We start from the raw sequence: 11687 nt of genomic DNA, 5'->3' as shown, positions 1-11687 counted from the left end.
TAGCCTTCATTTGGCTTCAAAAATATGCACTGATACATTTTTAATAATTTGCCCTTGGACAATTTCTATTCCTCGGCAGGCTGAAACTGTTCGCTTCTTGGAACAGATAATAATTAATTCTTATGAAGGTTATTCTTTATGTATCTTGGAAAATTTGATGTAGTGTATAAATTCGTGTTGACGGAAAGATCCGAAATAATTCGGAGCTAAAAGAAACCAATGCAGCAAACCATTTCTTCTAATGACCGCGAGGGACTAAGCAGCACTTCTGAGCCAGCGATGTCAGCGGTAAAATATTTCGTTTCCATTGAGACGAAACAAACATGGCGTCCGCAGTTGAGAGTAAAAGTTGTTTGAATGTACGGCGTGAAGACATTGACTTTGAGGCTTGATTTATCGTATCGTTTAAAGCACCTGACTGCAACAAATGCCGAGCAACACACCAGTTAAACTATCTGAGGGAAATGAAGATGATAATGAAGGGAGAGATGTAGCGACTCCTCAAAAGGCGCTTGTACGGTTCATCGAACATCCTTCGGAGTCAGACGAAAACAGCGGAGATGAACCTACACATCTTAGCCGCGAAGTTTCTAAAGAAATACGAAGAAGAAGAAAGACTATCGTTAATTCTTTTCGTCTCGCAGAGCTGGTTCCAACCAAAAACACACCGCACTCAAATTACCGGCGAAAATCAGTTGTTGTTTTGACGACAGAAACTGTGATAGATGCAAAGGCTGAACAACAGTAAGTTCTCACGGCTGATCACATGTAGATCAGTTTTTACATTTAGCAGTGAATCGAGTGAATCTTGCACATAAGGGATAGTTCAAACGAAAGCTTACCCTTATCAACAGTGTATATTTATGCTATTTAAAAGATATGTTTTGGAAATGGTTCGAAAGGTGATGGTCGCGTGCATCACCTTTCTATCTGTATCACCTGAATCTATCTATCTTACGTTATTAAACGGTGTTTGGATTCATAATTCTCCGTAAGAAATGTTGTTAATATGTGCTTTTTTTTCAATTAAATCTTTTTTACATCCTCTTACAGGATCAAATAACCGTAGATAAACATACCACTTTCATCTGAGCTACACTACAGTGTGTAAAAGCACAGAAGAATGTTAATTTAATTAAATATAGGTTTAAGTAATGTAACCAGTACATGTAGGTTTGTTTTGATTGAACAGGAATTGCAGCTACCCATTTCACTAAACATAGGCTACGTTTACACGGACACGGTTTCATTTGTAACCACATCGAAAGCGATGCGGTTACGCCTTCCGTTTACACGGCACCGATCGAGACCACTACTGTAACCGGGTCGTTTTGAAAACGCTGTCAAAAGTGGAGCGTTTTCAAAACGATACGGTTTCGTTGTCGTGTAAACGGTCAAAAACGGTGAAACCGCATCGATTTGAAAACGGTCATGTATTTTGGCACGAACTGGCTGGCTTGCGAAGGGTAAACACGGTGAAACAAGCATAGAGAGCAGCGCTTGCTTATACAATCACATTCGAAAACAGTCGGAAAATCGTTAAATAGGCTCCGTGTAAACACTTCCAAACCGTGTCGTTTTCGATGCAGTTTCGAGTTCATGAAACCGTGTCGATTGATAACCGTGTCCGTGTAAACGTAGCCATAAACAGAGCTATCCAGTTTTCTCCAGGACAACCTGCTATTTAAATATCTTTCTTGAGACTTTATACTTTATTATTATATTATTATTTTTTTTACCTCCGTATAGTGGAATGCTGGTACATGTATAAGCTTAAACTTAACAATTGACCATCATCTGTTTGTTTATTTATTTTCAGCTTCATTGAAGGTGTTACGTTATCAGATTGGGAGGACCATAACCAGGCCATAACTTCATTTAACAAAGCTATTGCTCTGAAGCCAGAAGTTGTCAAAAATTACATTGCAAGAGGCGAAAGTTACTTACAGATATGCGATTTTCAATCTGCAATTTTAAACTTCAAAAAAGCTTGTATATTAGACCCAGACAATGATCAGACTTATTCCAGATTAGCATTTCTGTACTTTCTGCAAGGACAATGTTTATTTGATGAAAAGCTTTATGGTGAAGCATTAGAGTCATTTTCAAGAGCAGCAGAAATGAAACCTGAGGTGATTGGTTATCACACAAGAAGGTTAGGGACTTTTTTGTATTTACTTAGAATTAATGATTAGTTCATGGTCTAGCATGCATATTGAGTTTTATGATGCACGCGGGAAGTGTAAGAAGTGGGACAGAGGGTCTGAACTTCCCACCTCCCATACCTCTTACTCCCACTTCCCGCACCTTTCACTCCCGCTTCCCACCCCTTTCCGTAGTGGTGCCCTCCTCTTTGTCCCGTGTCTATTGCGAAATATAACGAAACATTGCCTGCCCGCCACCTTAGGACTCCCGCTTCCTGCCCCTTTTCACCCGGTTTCCCGCCCCCCTCCCCCCCCCCCCCCCCCCCGTCCCCCTCCACATTATCGGAGAGCAACTCTAGCTTTTTCTCCAAACTTCCCAATTGCACAACTAAAAGCATGAACCAATTGTTTTATAACATTGCTGGTGGAAATGTACATCAAAACCTGCGCAAGAAAAATAACTTTTTGGGGAAGGTATTTACTCACGCCACAAGCGTACCTGTTATATAGTACTAGTGCAGTACTGCATTGTTTTCAGTATGGCCATTTACTCAACCAAGCAACTCCCATTTTTTAAATTGTTGTAATCGTTATTTAATGTGCATTTTATTTAATACCGGTTTCTGTGCAGTAACTACGCTGTATATGTATTTTCTTGGTGATAATTGCAATTGATCAATATGTTACATGGTGTAATTAATATTATTTTGGTTTACCTCTAATAGCGTGGCCTGCTTGGCAGCCCTCCAAAGACATGGAGAATGTTTGGCACTTGTAAATAAAAGACTAGAAGAAGAAACTGAAAACCCAGACCTATTTATTATGAGAGCAAGATTGCATGAACTCTTCCGCAATGTAAGTACATGTACATGCTCAACAACTTTAAAATATTAAATTGTCGTAATAAAAAATTGCCATGTAGATTTCTTGAGGGTTGTACTGTATGCATCAATTCATCTGTACTTTGGAATGTTAATGACTTCCCTGATTAAAACATGCTGTAAGATGAAAGACTCATGTCCTTTGTTTTAAAAATACTTGAAAACTATCTTGGAAACTTAACTTTCATATTTTTGGGCCAAGTAAAAAAAATACTGTGTTTCTCGTCTGGATTTCTATAAGAAAAGGGGGTGGGTGCTTTTTGTTTTTGTTTTTTTTTTTAATTTATTATTTTGTTTCATTTCTTACCTGTACATACATACGTACATCCTTTAATTATCTTTTCACATGGGGGCTTTTCGAAGACAATATAATATGGTACAATACTACAACTTAATTATTTTTAACTATTATATCAATTTTTTCCCGTTGTACATGTATGGAACTAGCATACCAAGGCTTTAAACCTTGGCCTGAGTTGTATTTAAATGCAGACAAAATTAAGCCATGTTTTACGGAATTTTCAACTAGGTACAACGTGAAAGTAATGCCTATTGGTTTTTGCTCATTCCAATTTTTCAAATAACAAATCATAATAAAAGAGAGGCCGCCTAAAAAAATGAAGTGAGTGGGGACGATAAACATTAATTTTGTAATTTTTTACTTGGCCCTGTGGTGTACTTTTTACATGTAAAACTTTAACTTAGGTTACATGTGACATAAAAATAAAAACTATAGTTGGTGAGCTAAGCTGGACATGTTTACATGTCTACTAGATTAATTTTGTTTTTTCATTTGCAGTCAACTCTATGTTACTATGATGCCAAAGATGCACTCGCTCTTGCTCCTGACAATGCAGAAGCTAAAACTCTGATGGCTTCACTTGAGAAGAGAGCAAAGGACAGTAGACAACAGGTTATTGGATGTTAAGAATTGCATGCAACTATATATAATTTAATTTAAAAAGGATGCTGCCTTTTGAAATCACCCCTATTTTCAAAAATAACTTTGGAAAGTGGCAGCTACAGTGTATGTTAAAAGACCATTGTTGTCCTTTTAGTTTTCATGTGGATAATTGATCAATAAAACCGGTGGTAAAGTGGTTTGCAGTCTACAGTCCAGAGTCTGCATTTTACATTAACAGAAAAAAAAATTATTTGACTTCTGGCATGGTCAAGTTGTCAAAACACCATAGATGGTATTTGAAATGGACAAACTGAATACCATTTATTTTATTTTTTTTAAAAAAAGTTAACCTGACCTGGTTGACCTGTAAGTTTTCATATTTTTTTTTGTCACAGGCCATTCAGTTACATCTAGTAGGGAAAGTTAAAGAAGCTTTATCAAAGATCTCCATTGCCATAGAAACAAATCCATCAGTAGCAGATTTTCACGTCTTTCGGTAAGTACAAATGCATTTGTTGCATAATTTCACTGGAAAAAAACAAAATACATTACAGGTGGTCACAGAGTAGTGCACGGACCTGACTTGGCATGTGGCACAATGTCTGTGAATAAATAGGCTGTTCACATACCTTTTTTGCCTAACTTATTTCTCTTAAGATAACTAAAGCATTCTGCGCAGATAGAGGGCGGGGTGGGTAAATACATGTAATGTATAGTCTGTAGATGTAGAACTTCTCCATATTTGCTTTAAATAATAATGAAAAAAAAAATGGCGTTGAACGGATTACACGTGCATGCCAGATGCACTGTAAGTAAATGTAATTTGTTAGCAAGAACTTTTTGCCAGATTACCATGTAGAACAGCATGTGAGCTAATGGTGATTTTCCTTTTCAGTGGTGCTCTTCACAGAAGGATGTCTGATTTTAATGCTGCTATAGATGATTATCTTTTAGCCATGGACAAGACTGACCATGATGAATCAAACAACACTTACAAAGAGGCACAAAGACAGCTTCTCCTTTGTTATAACGACTTTGCTGTGGAATGCTTCAGGTAAGAACTGGTTTATTAAAATGAACATCCCAAAACCGCACATTGTGTTTGGCTATAAGGCCAATTTTGACAGACAATCCAGTGAACCTATTAAAACTTGAAACAAATACATGAAGCTGGTGCGAAGTGCGGGAAAACGTGTGTGAGCAAATCATGATTTGGTCTTGGTTTTATTTCTGATTGGCAGAGAAAGTGGCATGCGTTTTTTAGTGAGACCATCACTAGCATAGTGATGCAAAAAAAAAAACTAGCCGGCAAAGGCAAATTATATACTCAACTCAAGAGACAACCGCTCTATTTTACCTCCACGCGATTGTTCAACAAAGAATTCGCCAGTCACAATGTATTGTAATATAAATTTTTTTTTCGTGGTTATGATTGTCTTACATTGCGCGTATCAACTCTTTTATTGTGGTCCTCAGGAAATGTTTCTATGAGGAAGCAGTTGTTCTGTTGAACAAAGCAATTAAAGGAGAAAAGAATGAAAAAGGACTTTACATAAACAGAGGAGGTATGTTAACTATTGCTGATATCACAAAATAAAAGTTGGTCATCATAAGAACACTGATACTATTTGAAACAATCGTACCTGCTTCATTGTGTATGCACTTTTTAAAAGTATGAACGGCTCAAAATGAATTATATGCAAGTTAAATTGGGCTTGGCTACAAAAGTGTTCCCAAAGATATGTAACTCCTTATAAGCATGAGAAACAGGTACCCCAAAGAGTAGCCACATTGACTTGACACAGGCGAAGACGGCCGCATAAGGAAAAACATTTTTGTTCGACTACCTTAACCTGGGACAAACACATTATGGAGACTTACTGAGTTATTCAACAGAACAGTAAAAAAAGAAAAGCACAGCAACTATTGATGAAGGAGGGATGTATCACAAACTTAGAAAGCTTGAGCATACGAACCTAAAGACGTGCTGCAAGCCTGTGAGAATAGGGAAGTGTTACGAGAAACTCGGAAGCGTGCCAAAACTGGGACCATGAAGAAGACTTACAGAAATCGAAGAACTTGAAGGGAATACAGTCGAATCTCGGAACGAACGAAAACTGAAAAGAGTAGCAATAGAGCAGTCAAGAAAAAAACACAACACATCAAAAACTCACAAAACTTCGCAGCGAAAACCTTCGAAAACAAAAAAAAAACAACACCGCAGACAAAATCAAAAAATCGAGGAAAAAAGATCTTCGTCAAAAACAAAAAAAAAACTGGCGTCCTCGTTTCGTCTACATTAACTTGAGTCTTTCCTCCCATTATTACATTCCCCCAATACACGTGTCACTCACCGCTTGGCAACTAAAGACACTCAACCCACTAATCCTTCCTCAAACACTACTCCACTCCCTCAAAAACTATATAAAACGCACCGTCACAAATAGACCCTTAAGCCTCAAACCATCCCCCTACCACGCACCCCTTAAAACTGACCTAACAAAAAAAAAAAAGACTGGAAATACTGCTTGAAAGTAACAAACAACAGAGCACAAAACAAACTTAAAAACCTCAAACATGGATAAAAAACTAGAAGTAGGAAACTGAGAGATTTAAAAGTCTAACAACCTAATCCTCATGGTCAAAAACCACAAGAAAAACCTAAACAATAATCTAGGTGAGTCGCGGAGCAAATGTAATCTCAACACAACACTCTCGGACAAAACGACTTAAACAAAGAAAACACGCAAAAATGCACTCGCAACAACAACTCTATAAAACACACCGGCCAATCTAAAGTGACCCTCTACAAAACACAATGACATTCAGCAAACGTCGACAAAATAAAAAAAATCACTATGGTCACCTCACTAAACAAAACTAAGATAGACACAAAGAAAAAAACTGCAGACCACTCTTGGACAAGACTTCTGTACTCGCTAGTAGGAAAAAGCCCAAACCCAGCAAATAATCTTCCCGCTACTACAAACAAACTCAAATTCATATACTCACTACTAAAATCACATCCTCCCATATGTCCCAAACTCAAGCCTACAAAAAAAACTATAAAAAACACCACATAACCCCTATCCAAAACATCTCAAAAACACCTCCAAATCTAAAACTGATTCTCGATAAAACCCTCACACATCTCAACATCAAATACAATAAACCCCTCCCGAAACTTAAACTCCTAACAACACTACTGCAAGCTAAACCACAGCATGTCTGGGGTCCCTGAGGAGGATCCTACAAAAAACACCACCTCCCTGTCGCCGACAACTCAAGTCACAGAGATTGGGCAGTGGGACTGAAGCGTGGAAAAGACTCAAGCAAAACTCTACACCCTCACCAAGATCTGACTAGTCAAACTCACACTCATCTAACCGAGCCGCACATAAATCGCCACAACCACTGAAGCCTCCAAACCAGCACAACCTCTAAAGAGCTCTCCACCGAAGACAAGCCTGAATCATAGCAGAAACAGCTACCTGCTACAAGAAGGTCTCGCTGCAAGAAAGGGCACAACACTAACAAAAGTCGAAGTCAGACATAGTCAAAGACAAAAAAAAGGAAAACTTCAAGAGACCCTACAAAAAGGGCAAAAGACCCCTCTCAGCAACTGAGGTCTCTCCAAAGAAAAGCAGGCGCAAAAAACGAACGCGGCTGAGTCTCCGAAGTCGGACCGAGAGACGCCAACCCTGACCAGGTCACAACTCAATCACAACAAGATAAAGGACAATAGAAGCAACTAGTCAGTACTGAAAAAAAGCAAAGAGAGGAAAGAAGCATGCAGTGAGAAGGACCTCAGCAAATCAGCCCCTCAAGCTACACCACAACCACTGACCTAACAAAGGAAGAGAAAACACCAGAAAGAACCACAAAAGGCTGCATCAGACCACTGCCCTCTTCGGCGCGGCGTGGTGTTCCCGGTGATGGAACCTTGTTGGTGGAAGTATGAGTGAAGATTGGAGCCTAGCGGATCGTCACTCGGCCACATCCTGCACTCCCTGCTGGGCCCACTTCGCGGGCGGTCGTCGCGGCAGGCCACGCGGTCTGCTGTCCGTGGGAGTGTGTGCGGGCGCGGATTCGCCACTGACTTCTCAGCACCCTCGGACCTGTTCCTCACCCCTAACCTTTTCTTCTGACGTGGGGGGTTCGCACCGAAGTGTTGACACTGGACTCCCCAGGAGGGCGTCGGGTCCAGGAACTTGTCGCCATTGGCAGGGTGGTTACGGGAGTGGATTCCGAGCCTAAGTGCAGAGAATGGCGCAGGATCGACCTAACTTGAGTTGGCGATGTAGTGATTGTGATGTCTACAGACCCCGAGGGAGATGGCCGTTGGGACGCATCGTCAAGTGCTCCCTGGAAAGGACGACCGGGTCCGAGTCGTCGATGTTCAAGTGGGAAGACTGTGTACAGGAGACCAATTGTGAAACTTTGCCCATTGGAACATGTTGAACTTGTGACTATAAGTGAACTGTGAACTCGCCTAAGAAGTTGAAACGAAACAGTTTTATAGTGTTTTCGGTTTTGATTGTCTTCGAGGGGGGATGTTCCAGGATATGTTTAACTACCTTATTAAGCATGAGAATAAGACGTAGGGACCCCCTAAGTAGAGTAGCGCGCATGCGCATTGACTTGTTGGACCACGAGGCGAAGACGGCCGCCATGTTGAATAGGAATAAAGTGTGTGTCTCGTTTTTTGTTCGACTACCTTGGAACCTGGGACACAAGCACAAAGGTGATCTGCCAGAAAAATGACATCATCCCCCGAAATCCCTGATAACTTTTAGAGGAATCGATGTTCAAAATTAGAGAATTAAAGCTTTACAAGAAAATACGCCCTTAAGCAATTGGTCATTAAACTGCCAACCAACCTCTTCCCACAATGCATGCATGTATATGCGCCATGTTGGTAGCACAGGTATCTACATTTCTTTATGTAAAAACAAAAAGCAGGGATTATTTGAATTAGTTTGTCAAAACCAGATCTGTTAATCTGCTCACCGTATTTTCTTTCTATCATTTCTATTTTCAGATTGTTTCTTTCGTCTGAATGAGCTGCACTTTGCTCTGTCAGACTATCAGCAGGCATTAGAGATGGATAACAGTGATTGGTCTGTGCGGTGCAGACTGTCCATTGTTTATAACGAGTTCGGCATACTGGAGTACTATGACAGGCATTACCTGGAGGCTATTGATCATCTGACCACCTGCATCCGATACAACCCGCGGATTGGAGCTTACTATTTGTCACGTGCCAGGGCTAGATATATGATAGAGGTACGTCAGCTACATGTATACAATGCTCTGATGTCTTACTTGTGACGTTGCAATGTATACTGAACAGAACACTCGTACGCTCACGTCCATTCGCCTGGTGAAAAACAGCTGGCGGTACAAAGATCCCTATAGTGCCAGGGGGTCATTATTTGCGGCTCATGCTCGGTGCAAAACCTGTGAAACTCACCATTTACGAAAAACAAAGAACGACCAAGGCACTAAAGAACCTCAAAACTTTATGGAGCAGCATAACAATAGTCCCAAAGCAAAAAAAAAATGTCCTGAGTTTTGAAACCGAGGTTAACCCTTAACTGCGCAAAAAAATTTAAAACAGATCTACTCTTCATTGATCTCTGCAAAGCTTCTTTAGTATGTAAATTTTTAGACTGTGCGCAGTCTTTTTTCTTCCTAGCGCAACAGCGAATGAGGCGGCGAGCGTCTCCTTATCCGCATTATTATGACATTTTCAACCGTTTCTCGGACAGCGAATTTTTTTTTGCTGGCCTGAACTTGTGTGAAACGGGAAAAATGCTTGTTTATTTATTTATTTATTTTGTAATTTTGTTTGTTTGTTTGTTTGTTTGTTTGTTATTTTAGGACTTGGAAGGTGCTAGACATGATGTGCTTGTTTCACTGTATTTAGACCCTGAGAATAAGGAGATTGTGTCAATCTTTTCACGGTTGTTTCCCGGAAGAGCAATAACTGATGTCATGAAGAGTCACATGGGAATGGCGGCCGCGCGTCAGGCCGAGGCTTCAATCAGAGAAACAAACAGCTATCAAGAGCTGTCCCAGCATGCAACAGGTACAACACAGCTGAAGTGGCAATGGGGTGGTCAGCGGCTAGTGTGTTGTAATTTATACTGAGCAAACACTTATAGTGAATACACACAGTCAAACTTGACAAATTCTTGGTAAACGTAAGACATTTTAAGCAAAAAACAACAACAGCAACAACAAACAAACAAACACAAACTGCGTAAAAAGACCTTTTTAATTTTAACTCCCTTCTTTTGCAATAGCCCTGTAACACAGAGAAAACAGAGGAATAAATGATATTCTTGAAAAGTTTCGTAAAAGCTACGCGCACATGTGGTACACTTTACAGTGTAGTTAGCCTGAGATCATGCCCTCCCTTCCTCTTACCAATCATCTTTGCAAGGGGAAAACGCCTGATCGCAGGTTACAGTGTAGTATACTGACATGCAGAAAATGCAGAGGAGAAAATAATATAAGCAAAAAGATTTGGTTTGCTCCAAAGAGTTTTATCTTTTACGTTCGACTGTACATGTAAACACTTCTATACAAAATACTTAAAGCGCTTCATAACACTATTTTCGTGTGTCTTTATACTCTTTCCTTCTTTCGTTTAGACAAACCTGAACCTGGCGCAACTCTGTACTCCTGTACTCCTACGTTAATGGACAGAACAAATTAATTTAACGAAACTTTTCTTGGTTTCTTTCAGGTGTGAAGAATTCTGAAGCAGCAGCCAAGTTTAGTGGTAAATCAATTCTACCACCGATTCGTGGCTCCGTATTCCCTGAAATACGTGTCTGCATGGAGGAGCAGGACTTTCACATCAATATTATAAAAGGAAAGAAAAAGGTAGTTTATTTAAAAGTATGTAACCCACATGCAATACGAAAATACCTTTCAAAATACTTCCACTTAATTCAATTTTAGTCAAGATCATTAGTAGTGTGTGTTTGCAGTACATGCATTTCAAGTTAGCTTTTAGTTCTCCGTGCATCTACAATGTGTCAACAGTTCTTTGAAATCCTAAGAAACGTCTATGGGATAGTTGAAGCTCACATGACACAGAACGAACGAAAACTTCCAACCAAACCAGTGATTCAAAGAAGAGATATAATAATTTTAATGCTGCTGTTTCGTTGTATTGCAGGCCACGAAAACAGTACATAAAGCTTTAAGTGCTCGTCAAGATCTGAGTTTCAAAGGTCCAAGAGTCCAGTCCAGTGTATCAGCGCCAACGGAAAGAAGTGTGGTCAAGTTTGAAGGGCTGACTGAAAAAAGAACTAAAGATCAAACAGCTTTGGTTCACCTTGCTTAATAACTATGGCAAAAAAAGCGAAGGCTATTGGGCGACTTGAGTCCTTACTTACAAAAACAACAAAAAACAAACACATTTATAAGACTGGCACAAAATTAATACGATGACAAACGCAGGAATGAAAAGGCTTTTAAGCCCATCCATTTTTTTTTAAGATTGTAGCCACTGAGAACGTTTTCCTCTGTCATGGATCAAGATTGCTTTTCATGAATAGATATCAAAAAGAGTTGGAAGCCAGCCCGAGAGCAGTACACTATTTAGGAACAAATATTTATATTACATAAGTGTAAATATGTAAATGCTATTTGTAAGAACTAGAATGGAATTAATGAATCGTATTTTTCTACAACCATATAATAAAAATAATTTTAAATGAACAATGCCTCTGAGTCTCTTTT

The 11687-nt window shown here is 39.6% G+C and overlaps 2 protein-coding genes across 2 annotated transcripts in view; both read left to right on the top strand.

Moving 5' to 3' along the window:
- Positions 1-9330, top strand: part of LOC144635549 (uncharacterized) — a 184253-nt gene extending 174923 nt beyond the window's left edge. Inside the window, exon 7 of the mRNA XM_078494647.1 lies at positions 9321-9330. The gene's annotated coding sequence lies outside the window, so the exon portion shown is untranslated. The remainder of the gene's footprint in view (positions 1-9320) is intronic.
- LOC144635462 (tetratricopeptide repeat protein 16-like) lies at positions 316-11295 on the top strand. Its single transcript, XM_078494569.1, has 11 exons — positions 316-744; positions 1820-2155; positions 2870-2999; positions 3825-3938; positions 4325-4425; positions 4825-4983; positions 5406-5494; positions 8971-9215; positions 9813-10020; positions 10684-10823; positions 11122-11295. The coding sequence occupies exons 1-11, from the start codon at positions 428-430 to the stop codon at positions 11287-11289; spliced, it is 2007 nt and encodes a 668-aa protein (XP_078350695.1). The 5' UTR covers positions 316-427; the 3' UTR covers positions 11290-11295.
- The last annotated feature ends 392 nt before the right edge of the window (positions 11296-11687 follow it).

This window comes from Oculina patagonica, chromosome 1 (assembly GCF_052425735.1).
Source record: "Oculina patagonica isolate OP01 chromosome 1, crgOcupat, whole genome shotgun sequence".
NCBI classification, from domain to species: domain Eukaryota; kingdom Metazoa; phylum Cnidaria; class Anthozoa; order Scleractinia; family Oculinidae; genus Oculina; species Oculina patagonica.
This window is presented reverse-complemented; position numbering and strand designations above follow the sequence as displayed.